The sequence below is a fragment of the Elephantulus edwardii genome, unplaced genomic scaffold, assembly GCF_000299155.1.
Source record: "Elephantulus edwardii isolate Elephantulus edwardi_28Jun2011 unplaced genomic scaffold, EleEdw1.0 scaffold00322, whole genome shotgun sequence".
NCBI classification, from domain to species: Eukaryota; Metazoa; Chordata; class Mammalia; order Macroscelidea; family Macroscelididae; genus Elephantulus; species Elephantulus edwardii.
The window spans coordinates 964,236-978,908 of NW_006400072.1; the positions used below are offsets into that span (position 1 = coordinate 964,236).

Here is a 14,673-nt window from a genome sequence, read left to right on the forward strand (position 1 = left end):
CTTCCCCTCCTGCGCCTGCCCTCCACCCTCCCAAGCATGATGTCCTTCTCTAAGGACCGGTCTCTCCTTACAACATGACCAAAGTATGTCAGGTGAAGCCTCAGCATCCTTGTCTCCAAGGAGGAGCCCGGTTTAACCCTCTCAAGGATAAATTTGTTTGTTTTCTTGGCAGTCCATGGTACACTCAATACTCTCTCCAGCATCACAGCTTCAAGACATCAATTCTCCTTCTATCCTCCCTAGTCATTGTCCAACTCTCTGATGCATAACAACTGACTGCAAAGACCATGGCCTGTTTCAGGCACACCTTAGTCTGCAGAGAGACACCATTGCTATTCAGTACTTTGGAGAGGTCCCTAACAGCAGACTTTCCCATCGCAGTATGTCTTTTAATTTCCTGGCAGCTGGTGCCAAGAGTGTTGGCTGTGGAGTCAAGCAAACTAAAGCTGTGAACAATCTCAATCTCTTCACCATCCATCCTGATGCTGCCAATTGGCCCAGTGGTGAGAATCTTTGTCTCTTGATATTGAACCTCAATCCATATTGAAGGCTGCAGTCCTTATAGAGGAAAAAAAAATCTCTAATTGATCAGAACACAGAAAACTTTTTTATGCTAAACCAATAATCCAAGCTGCTGATTATGCCACTTAGGGACCATTTTGGGAGAAAGTGGGAGCCTGGGGTGCATTATGCCTCCAGCCACAGAAAGTGATCTTGTATGGATGGATTTCAAACTGCACCTTGAAATAATGGGTCAGGCATGGCCAACTAGGTATAGATACGAACAAAATGGGATGGTGATAATCACTAGAAAATTTACTACTTAAGTCATATGTCATTTCCTTTTCCTTGGGATTGCATATTTGTGCCATCCATTTAAAAATGGTACTGAAATAAAGTAACAGATTTTTTTTCTCAAATAAAACCATTTATTACATTGATTATGCAAAGGCATTTGACTGTGTGGATCATAACAAACTGTGGCTGACTCTGAGAAGAATGGGAATCCCAGAAAAATCAGGTGATTGTGCTAATGTGAAACCTATACTTGGACCAGGAGGCAGTCGTCAGAACAGAGCAAGGGAACACTGCATGGTTCAAAATTGGGAAGGGCGTACGCCAGTGATGTGTCCTATCTCCATACCTTTTCAACCTGTATGCCAAACAGATTATCCGGGAGGCTGGGCTCTATGAGGAGAAATGTGGGGTCAGGATTGGTCGAAGATCTATCAACAACCTGTGTTATGCAGATGACACAACCCTGCTCACTGAAACTGAGGAGGACCTCATGCACTTGCTGCAGAGGGTCAAGGACTACAGCTCCAATATGGATTGAGGGTCAATGTCAAGAAGACAAAGATTCTCACCACTGGGCCAATTGGCAGCATCAGGATGGATGGTGAAGAGATTGAGATTGTTCAAAGCTTTAGTTTGCTTGGCTCCACAGTCAACCCTCTTGGCACCAGCAGCCAGGAAATTAAAAGACATCCTGCGATGGGAAAGTCTGCTGTTAGGGACCTCTCCAAAGTACTGAAGAGCAATGGTGTCTCTCTGGAGACTGAGGTGCATCTGATACAGACCATGGTCTTTGCAATCACTTGTTATGCATCAGAGAGTTGGACAATGACCAAGGAGGATAGAAGGAGAATTGATGCCTTTGAGTTGTGGTGCTGGAGAAGAGTATTGAGAGTAACATGGACTGCTAGGAAAACAAAGAGATTCATCCTGGAAAGGGTTAAACTGGGTGGCTCCTTGGAGGCAAGGATTCTGAAGCTCCGTCTAACATACTTTGGACATGTTGTGAGGAGAGACCAGTCCTTGGAGAAGGACATCATGCTTGGGAGGGTGGAGGGACAGCGCAGGAGGGGAAGGCCCTCTATGAGGTGGATTGATTCAGTGACTGGGGTAATCGGGATGGGAGTGTCAGAGACAGTGTGATTGGCACAGGACAGAGCAGAGTTTAGGGTTGCTGTACATAGTCGCTATGAGTCGCAAGCGACTCGACGGCACATAACAACAACATGATATTAACGATACTGCTTGACAATTTCTGTAATTTTTTGCATTTGTTTTTTAATGGGCACAACTATGGATCTTTTCTAGTTGGCCAGGAAGCTATCTTCCAAATTTATAGGCATTGATGAATGAAAATGTTCAGTATCACATCTTTTTCCTGAAACACCTCAAGTGATAATCCATCAATTCCTATAGCCTTATTTTTTGCCAATTCCTTTAGAGCAGCTTTTCTTCCTTCAGTACCCTTTGGGAGCTCTGGAGCCCTGGACTACAGGGAGTCGCACTGCTAACCCAAGGCCATGGCGTTCTGGTGGCTGGAATCCATCAACAGCTTTCAGGGAGAAAAGAGGAGTAATCTTCTCCCATGTGATTTATGGCTTTGGCAATCCAATGGAGGGTCAGCTATGAGTTAGTTCTAACTCAATGGCAATCAGGTTGAGTTTGAGTTCAATATCATTGTGTCTTGCTCTTTTGCTACTTCCTTAAATGGTTCAGGGTCAATCAATTCCTTTGGGTTCTGTGAATCTGTGTATTTCTTCCATTTTCTTTTGATGTTTCCTGCATCATTTAAGATTTTGCCCATAGAATCATTCAGTATTCCAACTTAAGCCTGGAATTTGTCCTTCAGTTCTTTCAGCAGCTTGAAATATAGTAAGTGTATTCTTCCTGTTGGTTTTCAAACTCCAGTTCTTTTCACAATTCATTTTCATAATTTGTCTTCTCAAGCTGTCCTTTGGAAACTTGCTCTTCTCTCTTACTTTAAAATTTCTTTCCTCTTTTGGCTTCTCTACATTAAACACCAGGGTGTGACTGATTCAAGTCACGGTCTTTTGAATCATCTGTTATACATCTGAGAGCTGGGCAATGAGTGAGGATGACAGAAGAAGAATTGATGTCTTTGAGCTGTGATGTGGGAGGAGAGTACTGCATATCCCATAGACAGCCAAGAGAACAAACAGATATATCTTGAGAAAAGCCCAATCAGAATGTTCCTCAGAGGCAACGATGAAGAAGCTTTGTCTCACACACTTTGGGTATGTTGCTAGGAAAGCCTATTCCTTGTAAAGGGACATCATGCTTGGAAAGGTCAGTGAAAGAAGATGACCGTGAATGAGATGGAGTGACACAGTGACTACAGCGATGGGCTCAAGTCTGTCAGAGATGATGAGGATAGCACAGGGTAAGACAGGGTTCAGATCTGTATTCATAGGATCACGATGAGTCATACCAGACTCAACGGCACCTAAAAATAACAACATTTTAGTGCAAGGGCACTCCCTTGCTTGCAAATTGCTGAATACTATGAAGGATCCTGCCTGTGAGTGTGAGACAAAGGAATTTTAGTCTAGGTAAATGGCATCCACTTCCTAAACAACATGCCTCTGAAAACTCTATAAACTTTGAGAAACAACAACAGTTATAAAAAGGCTTCAGGCCTTTTGTTCATAGGGTTGCTATGAGTTGTGCTTGACTGATGGCAATCAACAACAACAACAACAACAACAAATGCTACTCATTGTCTACAGGTTGGTGATGGTCCACAAGCTACTTCTGGTTCATAAAAGGCCAAGTACAGATATTGAGTTTAAGCTTTTGAAAATATGTGTAGTGGTTTTATATTGCCACAGCAATCAAGAACATAACTGGTGGACTCTTATTTCCTATGTCTTTTCTTTTTCTTTATTTTCTTAGTAAATAATTTTTAACAGATTTTACTAAAATGTCAGAGTGCAATAGGCAGAAAATTTTTGTAAGAAGTCCCTCCCCATAGATGCATTGAGAAGTATTGAAAGAAATGTTTTATAACTAAATACAAATTGAGATGATCCTTAAAATATTATCAGTAGATACGATTGCTCTGTGATTAAGTATTCAAGAGACCATCCCTTAAGTATAATCATTCCAGTATAAACAGTAAAGGAATCTTTCTTAAAATATAACTCTAATAATAAAGAAAAGCATACATACCCTCTTCAGAGAAGAATTTTTCTACTGGTCCCACAAACTGATTAATTTCATTAAGTTCTTCTTGAGTAACTTCTGGAAACGGGAAAACTTCCTTCTAAAAAGGAAAAACATTTCCTGAAAACTTAATTGTATAGTAATCTATTACCATAGTAATATCACTTGAAAGAGAAAGGTTGGCTAAGTTCTATATCTGGCTAGCAGAACACTGCACCCTGAAGGAATTAAGAATTAAACCTCGAAGCTGAGCTTCATATGGTATTTTCTCACAGTTCCAGAGGGTAGAAGACAAAATCAAGACTCAGCCTCTGACTCAGTCAGTTTCTTCCTCGTTTATGGCACTGTGAGGAAATAAATTTCTGTTCCTTAAAATGAGCCACTTACATTATTTCTGTTTCAGTAACACTCAAGCTAAGTCACACATCATCGATTTTCTCTGCTGGATCTTGAATCATTCAGGCCTTTGCCTATCAATTCTGCTCTCATGAAAGCCAGGAGTAAGATCTACATTGTCAATCTCACAGTCAGTTCTTAAGTCTCTTCTTACTGTGGCATCTGACACAGTTTATAGCTTTTAAAATATTTTTCTTCACCTGGCTTCTAAAAAAATAAGTTTTCTCCTGAGTTTTTCATCTAGCTCACTGACTTTTTGGCTTTTTTGACCTCTTATCTCTGGCCTTTGTTTCCAGATAGCTACTGTTTTGGGTATAATTATTTCTTTGGTATTTTCATTTTCTGTTGTGTCTTTAAATACCAACAATATCCTGATTAATAAAATTTCTTTCACAAGCTCAGATTTTTCCCCCTGAATTCCAGGTTCTGTATATCTAACTTTCCACTCAAAACCTCTTCAAGAAATCAAAACCACTTTCATTCAAGTCAATTTGCATTTACAGTCACTCTACGTCTAAGGAGAACTGTGCTCCACAGAGTTCCTTAGGACTTCTGTCCCACCTGTTCCAGTTGCCTCCTGGCTGCGTCAGTGTCTAATCTAATCTCCTTATAGCTACAGTGATTAGGTTTAAACACAGCATACAGGGATACAGTCTCATTAACATTAACAAAGGAAATTTTATTTCTAAAGATAATTACACTCATAGGTATAAAGGTGAGGATTCTAACACATATTTTAGAAGTATAAAATTCAATCTGTAAGAGTGCAGATGAGAAAAGAGAAAATTACAAGACTACTGTCTTTAAGGAGATGAGATGGCATGGAGTCTAGTGATGAGGCTGCCCTTTGTTGAAGCCAATTCATTCAAAGCAGTAAGTAGAGAGGATGCAGAACCAGGCATGGATGTGGAGCGCAGGGGGCAAATGTCATGGTGGAAGTTCTCACTTGACTACAAATATTTTCTAAGCAAATTAGATAAGAAGTTAAGCTGGCAGCTGAGAATAAGGAGAGAGGGGATACTACATAAGGCTTGATGAAAGAGAATTATGAAAGATTTGTGTTGTTTCCTCGCCCTGGTACAGGGAGGCATGAGGTGTCAGGACAGAGCACCACATTCCCCAAGTTATTAGGACAAAAGATTTCCCAGACTTTAAAAGCACCACTTGTCTGTCTACCTATTACACTGCAGAGGCTTGTATTTGTTGTTATGCTAGAATCTTTGCCACTAAATATCAGCATAGTCACCCATGGTGACCAGATTTCAACAGAGCTTCCACACCAAAAAAAGGAAAAAGGATTCATGATCTACTTCTGAGGAAAACAGCCAGAGGAAACCTTTGCCTCCACAAAGTGGATCTAATTTGGTTTCAACTCACAGTAACCCCCCCCCCCCACACACACACACACACCTGGGTTTCTGAGATTCTACACGAGGAGACTGGCCATCTCTCAACCTCTGAGTGGATGGTGGATTCAAGCCATCAGTCTTTTGGTTAGCAATCTGATAAATCATGCAAACATATGCCTTAAAGACACAGAGTAAAACGTTCATGTGCTGATGACTCAAAATAAGAAGAAACACCTACAAGCATCCATTAATCTAAATGTGAAATACATAAAGAATTTAGGAAAAGTGCGTTTAGTACAATCACATGGTCTACTATGCTAGAAATTATAAACTGAAGAGGAATTGTGTCACTGTCACTGTCATTAAGAACATTTGAAGACCTATCATGAAGTATAATGCCATCAGGAATAGGATAATATCTATACATATTCAAAAAAGACCTGCTTATACCATTGCTATTCAAATTTGCATGGGTCATGGTGGTTATTCTTAGATGCTAGCAAGTCAACTAAGACTCACAGCAACCCTATAAACAACAGAGCTGAAACTAGCCAGATTTATCTCGTTCCACCCTCATCATCTCTGATACTTGAGTCCATTCTTAGTCAATGGTTCAATCCATCTTACTGAGGGTTTTCCTCTCTTGTTTACCCCTCCACCTTTCCCTGCATTATGTCTTTTTCCAGGGACTTCCCCCTTCTGACAACCTGCCCAAACTGTGAGATGAACTTTCACCATCCTTGCCTCTAAGGAACAGCCTGATTGCATATCTTTCAAGACAGACTTGTTTGTTCTTCAGACAGTGTGTGGGATATTCAGGCCTGTTCTCTATCACCACAATGCAAAGGCATTGATTTTTCTTCTGTAATCCTTATTCACTGCTCAACTTTCAGATGCCTAGGAAGTGATTAAAAAGACTATGGTTTGGGTGTGATGCCTCTTAGTCTGTATCAATATGCTTACTCTTCAGCACTTTGGAGAGATCTTTGACAGCAGATTTCTTCAATGTACCACTTCTTTTGATTTTCTGACTGCTATTTTCCTGGGTGTTGACTGAGGATCCAAGTTAAAAAAAAAAAAATCTTAACTTCAACCTTTCCTCTGTCAATCACAGTTTTGCCAACTGGTCCAGTGGTAAGGATTTTTTTTGTTTTCTTGGTGTTGAGATGTAACCTATATTGCAGTCTTTGATTTTCTGGAGCAAATGTTTCAAGTTTTCTTCACTTTTCACAAGCAAGGTTATGTCATCTGCATAACACAGGTTGTTGATGCGTCTTTCTCCACTCTTGATGTTACATTCTTCATATATAGTCTAGTTTCTCAAATGATTTGCTCAGATTAAATAGGTATGGAGAAAGCATACAACCCTTATTTTAAACCATGCAGTGTTTCTAAAGGACTGAACACTGTTCAGTCAACAGCTTCCTGGTCTATGTATAATCTTCGCATAAGCGCAATCAAGAGTTCTGTGATTCCCATTCTTCATAATGTTAGCCATAATTTGCCTCTGCATAATCATTAAAGCACAATAACCAACTAGTACTCTCTGCAAATCGGCAAACACACGACTAAAGCCAGAGAGGAAAAAATTAAAGATTTCTACCCATTTCTGCTGTCTGAAATCAGTCACACATGCAATCAAAATGTAATGATGATTATTGGTGACTAGAACAAAAGTTGGAAACAAATAAGTAGTTAGAAATTACAGCCCTGGTAATAGACATGAAGAAAGAGACAGCATGTAAAGCTTCTATATTACTAATGATGTATTCATTATGAGCACCTTTTTCAAAATACAGATGATGACAATACACGTGGACTGTGCCAGATGGAATACACAGGAACCAAAATGACTACATCTGTGTAAATGGAGATGATCAACATTACCAGTCAGAACAAGACCCGAGGCCAACTGCAGAACAGACCATCAAACTATTCATATGCAAGTTTAAATTAAAGCTGAAGGAAAAGGAAAAGAAATCCACAAAATCCAAAATAGTACCATTAGCATAGAACATCAGAATTTATAGACCATCATAAGAAGAGTTTTGAGGCACTGAACACCAATGATCAAAGCTCAGATGAGTTGTGGGAAGATGTTGTGGAGTTTATCTTTCAATATGACTTTTCCTAGCCATCTGAATCTGCCTAGACCATGTGGATGGGTGAGACTAAGTGAATGGGGCATGTTAACCTATGCATATGGGAACTGACTGTCTCATCATTCCACAAGGGGATTGGCCAATCTCAACAATCTACAAGGGGATTAGCTAGTCTCACCAATAAACTGAACAGCTCTAGCCATATAAAGAGATTTTTCCCCTGTCACTGAAAAAGCAGCAAGATAATGTAGGACACTTTTCATACTCCAGCTACACCTACAGTAGCAACAGCCATAGCTGAACTGAAGACCGGATGTGATCTTAGAGGGCAGAGCCAATACTGGCAGGACTGAGAACTCTGTTGAACTAGGGGTGGAAAGCCAATATTGGCAGGACTGAAAAACTGGGACCACTGGCCTGTGAAGTTCACAGCTGAGGTGCCTGTGTACACATTTAGGGAGCTGTCATGACTTGTATTCTGATACAAACCTGGATTATAACCTTCTGACTTCCATAACATGGTTCTGTGTGGTCTGTGAGCTACTGTATCAGATTTTGAACCCAGCAAATCAGTAAGAATGGTATTGAGAAGAGTAGAAAGATGATGTATGGGAGCATGAGGGACATATCTAACCTCATGGGAATTTGTTTTATGTTACTGATGCTGTTGATGGGGACAATTTTCCTTTGTAAAGTTGGTGAAGGTCCGATATGGTTGCGCCTTTGTGGCCCTTGCTCTTTTAACAGTTACCATACACCAAAAAAAAATCTTAGAAAGGTCATTAAAAACACAGGAAAAGAATGGCAGCAAGTAAAGAGGAAGTTACAGACGCAAGTCAAGAACTGGGGAACCATGCAGCACCCTCGCTTCCTCAGTGCTCAGTCCCAGGGATGTGATGCCCCATATGTTCCTCCTCTAGGAAATTGTATCTTTGAAATGGAGATGGGGATGAGGGCGGAGGAAAGGAGCTTCTTCCACTTCTTTATTCCTACTCAGGCTGTTGCACATACTGATCCTGGCACTTGGGAATGACCACCTTAGAGTTATCCCCAATCCAGCCCTCACCTCCAGAGTCCCAACATTATTACTGCAGGCAAACTTCCCTTTCTCTGTGGTCTAGAACACTTAGGCCAGAAAGACAGGGTGAAGTTAGCTAGTTTTCCTTTGCACTGATCTTCAATCCAATTCAATCTAGGTGAGGGTGTGGTAATCCCCTCTTCCCTCAGCCTCTTGGCCACTGTGCTGCATATCCCACATAAGGCTATTTTACACCACAGTGCCATGTGTGCCCTTTTTTGTGGGGTCTAGTATTACTATCTTTGGAAGGAGGAGTGGCATCCACTTCCGTAATAGCTTGCCTCAGGAAACCCTATGAACCTGGAGAGAGGATGAAAGGCACCCAAACGTCAAGGACTCTCCTTCATAGGTTCGCTATGAGTTGCCTGCGACTCAACGGCACTTAACAACAACAAAAGTATTACTATCTACATCAGAGTAGAGGTGGGAAGTAAAGTCACACTGAAAGGAGGGGCAGTCAAGGCAAGAAAACTTTTTAAAGAAAAACAAAACCAACAATACACTAAGTTCACATTTAGTATTAAGAAAGTATTTAGAGGAAGTTTAATTTCAGAGCTTTTAGGATATGTGAGGAAAACTTCAGTAAATGCTGTTGGGAGAGGGAAGAAACCACACTGGATGCAGAGCATCCTCTACTCCTAGGAGACCAGTCCAGCCTGCCTATTCTCAGGGAGCCCTTTTAAAGTTCTCAAGAACAAGAATGTCAAAGACTAAAGGTGTGTCTGACCTAAGTCACAGAATTTTCAATCACCTCATGTGCATATGAGAGTTAGATAATGAATAAGAAAGACAGAGGAACTAAAGCATTTGAACTAAGTGTTGGTGAAGAACCTTGAATGTATCAGGGAGTGTCAAAAAAATAAACAAGGAAGACGGCAGCCAAAACTCAGCTTGCTGGGAAGGAGGAGCAGGAAAGGAGCTGGCAGCTGCATAGCCCCTGGGTCTGAGCCACTGCCTCAGGCACCATGGAGTCTCTGCAGGACCAGCACTGAATGGATGGCTCTGCTTCCGTGGCTGCAGTGTGTGCTCTTCTCCCTGATTCTCCTCCTTTCAGGAAGCCACTCTCAGGTGTGAGGAACAGCCCAGGGCACCGACTGGAGGGCTCCTCTTAAGACCATCTGGAATGGAGTTCAAGAGACACGTGTACCTGAACTTCACCTTGGACCTCCTAGGAGGCAAAGACAGAATCTGCTAATGTAAGTGCAGTGTTGGATCTAAGCCTCATACCACATTATGGTTATAAACCCTCACATGGAATGGATGTGGCTCCCTGCTGTCACATTATGGTTATAAACCGTCACATGGAATGGATGTGGCTCCCTGCTGTTTGGTGTCTACCTTAACACTGGAATCTCTTCCCTGCCAAAGTGCTGCAACCAACATGACAGGTGTTATGAGACCTGGAGCAACAGCAAGAACAACTATGATGAAAAGTGCCAGTTTTGCCTGTCCAAGATCTGCCAACATGTACAGAAAACCTTTGCACTAGCTCAGCATGTTCAGACATGTGAGACTACAGTGGAGCCTGTTTGACAGTGTTATACATTTAGGCTGTAAATCATACCTAGACAGCCAAAGAGCCACATGTTGATGTCGCTATGAAGAAAAGATTATCTTTAAAGAGGCTGCTGATTGCTGGTAACCACAAATGTAATTGGAAGAACACACCTTTTGATAAAGAACTTTGCTTGGCTCACAGTCAACACTCTTGGCACCAGTAGCCAGGAAATTAAAAGGCATAGTGCGGTGGGAAAGTCTGCTGTTAGGGACCTCTCCAAATTACTGAAGAGCAATAGTGTCTCTCTGGAGACTAAGGTGCATCTGATACAGGCCATGGTCTTCGCAATCACTTGCTATGCATCAGAGAGTTGGACAATGACTACGAAGGACAGAAGAATTGATGCCTTTGAGCTGTGGTGCTGGAGAAGAGTATTGAGGGTACCATGGACTGCTAGGAAAACAAACAGATTAATCCTGGAGAGGGTTAATCCAGGCTGCTCCTTGGAGGCAAGGATTCTGGCGCTTCTTCTGACATACTTTGGACATGTTGTAAGGAGGGACCAGTCCTTGGAGAGGGACATCATGCTTAGGAGGGTGGAGGAACGGTACAGGAGGGGAAGACCCTCTATGAGGTGGATTGATTCAGTGACTGGGGTAATCGGGATGGGTGTATCGGAGACAGTGTGATTGGCACAGGATAGAGCAGGGTTTAGGGCTGTTGTACATAGGGTTGCTATGAGTCGCAAGAGACTCGACGGCACATAACAATAACCACCACCTTACTTTGTAGATGGGTTATTTTCAGATCTTAAAAGACTGTATATTTTGGCATAACTTGTAATAACCTAAAACTTAAAAAATAAATAAATAAATCTGACTTGGAAGAAGGAAAGCCAGAATACTCCCTGTGGGGAGTGAGGATGGAGAGGCTTCTTACATTCTTTGGGCCTGTCATCAGGAAGAATCAGTTCCTGGAGAAGGATCTCATACTTGGTAGACGGTCAATCAAAAAAAGGAAGACTCTCAACAAGACAGACTGACACAGAGGCTGCACAGCTCTTAACAATAACAAACTTTAAAGATACTAACTCTGCATTTCTGAGAGATGCACATTACCCTGTCTTCGCTTCTGCAACTGCAATGCTTGTATAACGGGTCAGTCTGACCAACTTAGAGGAATGATGTAGTACCAGTCTGCAGTACATGTCAGCCAAGCCTTGCCGTGGTGTAGTGAGTCTGTTGTTCAAAATTACCTTCCTAAGCCACTGTCCTTGAGTTTGTGGCATGGCTGGGAAGGAACAATCAAACAAAGTGTGTTAAGTCTATCCAGCAGGGGATTGGCTAGTTTCACCATTCGACCAAATTTAAATTGAGTAGGTTCAATGGCAGTTATCTGAAGACTCTCACTACCAGCAAAAAGAAGAATGCAGCACATGCCTTTTGGGGTCAGAGATTCCTGCACCACTCAGCCTGGGGCCTACAGGTAAGCCCTGGCAGCTGCAGCAAAACCAGACACTTAAGTGTGAGGCAGAGCTGACCTGGGACTGCTGTCTTACAGAGCCGGGGGGCTTCAACCACGCTTGCTGAAAGCCTGAGGGTAGGGCAAGGGGAGAGGATACCTTAACTGGCAGAACTGAGAGCTTTCTTTTTTTTAAAAAAAAAAATTATTTTCATTATTTTTTGTGTGTACCATCAAATCAGATCTGACTGATACAGGAGATTGTTCCTCCTTCTCCAGCAGAGCATCTGGTGGATTTGAACCGTGTACCTCTGAGACTGCAGTGCAGCTTCTTGCCACTAGGCCACCAGAGCTCGCTGAGAGAGCTTTCTAACACTGGCTGTAAGCCACAAGGTTTGAAGGGTCTGCAAATACACTTCAGAAGCTGTCCTGACTCAGGAACTGTCTCATATTGCTGACCTGTTATCACCTGTTAACTACCCTAATAAGCACTATACTCATGTTCTGTGTGGTCTGTGTAGCTATTGCAATGGATTTTGGACCCAGTAGCAAAAGAGAGAAGTTAGAATTAGTGAAACTAGGTGGTGGGAGTGTGAGGAACATGTCTGACCTCATAGGAAGTAGTTTTGTGTTGTAGATGTTGATGACAGGGACAATTCCCCCTTGTGAATTAGCAGAGGTCAGACTTGAGCTATCTTCATTCTGCCTTTGCTCTTTTTACATTCTCTCAAAGCACTTTACACAATTTCCCCCATCTTTTGGGTTTTTTTAATTGAGATTTTAATGAAAGTTTATCGAGAACTTGGATTACCATTCATTCATTGTTGCACACCCTTTGGTTTTTAAAGTAACTTTAAGAGGGGATGAATACCATTTTTACACCATTTTATAGCCAAAAGTATGTGTCAATTTGGCTGGGCTCTGATTCTCAGATGTTTCACAAATATATAATGAGGCAATCATTCCCATGATGTAATAGGATTAAATGACCAGTTGTTGTGGGAGTTTGGGTGAGATGCAAGAGTAACAGCTCTGGTAAAATGTAAAGGGGAGTTTCTCTTGAGTTTGATCTGCATCATCTTTTATCCTACAAAAGATAAAAGGAAAGAGATATGGACAAGAAGGACCTGACTCTCAAAGCACTGGGTGTGGAGCATGGACTTTGGGCCTGGGGTTCCCGTGCCAAGAACCTCTTAGACTCATAGGAAGACTAATGCCAACAAACAGAAATCTCTAACGAACACCAGGTTCATAGATACTGAGTAAAGACAAGGACTTTCTCCCACAGTCAAAAGAGGGGGAAATTCTCCTGAAGTTGGTGCCCTGGATTTAAACTTGTAGCATCCTAAACTAAGAAAATAAATATTTGAGAACAGTTTCAACCTGGAGAGGGTGAAGCCAGGCTGCTCGTTGGAAGTAAGGATTCTGAAGCTTCTTCTGATATACTTTTCTGGGGGCATGTTGCAAGGGAGGGACCAGTCGTTGGAGAGAGACATCACGCCTGGGAGGGTGGAGGGACAGTGCAAGAGAGGAAGACCCTAGATGAGATGGATTGGCTCAGTGTCTTAGGTGATGGGGGGAAGGTGTGTCAGAGCCAATAAGATTGGCTCAAGATAGAGCAGAGTTCAGAGCTACTGTATATAGGGCCACAAGTGACTTCATGGCATATAATAACAACAACAAAGCCGTTCGCTTAAGGAACTTATAGCAGCATTAGATAACTATAACAGAGCTCTGCAACACATCTGTGAGGTAGAAACATTCCAAAATTGAGAATCAAAGTCACAGGTTAAGATGAAATCCAAGTCTCTCAAAACTACATCATGAGGACCAGACTGCTAGTTTTGGGGGGGGTTTTTTTGGTTGTTTTTTGTTTGGGTTTTTTTTTGGGGGGGACAGGGTAGAGAAGGCAAACTGGAACTAGACTTGAACAACCTGAACTGGAAGTTAAGGATCTGGGGTTCAGCTGTGGGAGCCTAGGGAGTGGGTGGAAGCCCACAATAGAGGACCACTGCGTTTAAAAATCAGAGAGGAAGCCCCTCACAGCCAGGGCAGCTATGCTCATGGTTTCCAAAATTTATCTGAAAATAATTACTAGAGAGTTAAAAAAGGAAAAAGAAAATTTAGTTGACATTTGTTAAAACATTAAGATTCCCAGCATTCCCTTCCTCGGAACCGCTCTACACCTGCTCTGTAAAAGCACTAGTGGAACATGGAAATCTGGAGTTTAAAAAAAAAAAAAAAAAAGCCCTGATGATTCTTTCATCAGGCAAGTCTTGCGGGCTCAGATACTGGTGGCACAATCTGGCCTGCCAGAGGGCGAAACGTGGGAGGCAGAGAGCAAGGGTCTGCATTACCTTCTCGATTGTGCCTAGGAAGAGCTGCTTGGCGAAAGCTCGGCTGGGCGGACTGGCGTGCAGTGAGCGCCGGCTCGCCCTGACGGCCGCCAGCACGCGGCAGGAACGCGCCGCCGCCGCCGCCGAGCGCATGCACAGGCCACCGCCACTCATGCTGCCTGGAAGGGCTCAAAAGACTGTACCCACTGAGCTTCGGCGCCCCGGTGACATTTACACTGGACCCGCGCGCTCTGATGACGCCACAGGCCCGCGCGCCAGCCGCCGCCAGTGCGCATGCGCTACTGGCCCCCAATGGGAACGTGCCGGAGGGGCGGGGCGTTGCCTTTGGTGTCTCGTACTTTGCCGGAGGTCACGGCCACTCGGGGAAAGTCGTGGTTTGTGGCTGCTTGTGGAGCCCTAGCCCTTAAGCTCTAGGAGTTTAGGAATGACTCTTGAGCAGTCTCCGGAAACAGAG

At 42.7% G+C, this 14,673-nt stretch overlaps 1 protein-coding gene and 1 pseudogene across 1 annotated transcript in view; one reads left to right on the forward strand and one right to left on the reverse strand.

Moving 5' to 3' along the window:
- ACAD9 (acyl-CoA dehydrogenase family, member 9) overlaps nucleotides 1-14,372 on the reverse strand; it is a 55,255-nt gene extending 40,883 nt beyond the window's left edge. The window contains exons 1-2 of the mRNA XM_006901360.1: nucleotides 14,220-14,372; nucleotides 3,985-4,078 (exon numbers count right to left, since the gene is read on the reverse strand). Coding sequence (XP_006901422.1) covers nucleotides 3,985-4,078; nucleotides 14,220-14,372 — 247 coding nt within the window. The remainder of the gene's footprint in view (nucleotides 1-3,984; nucleotides 4,079-14,219) is intronic.
- Nucleotides 7,879-10,545, forward strand: LOC102872951 (annotated as a pseudogene).
- Nucleotides 14,373-14,673: the final 301 nt, after the last annotated feature.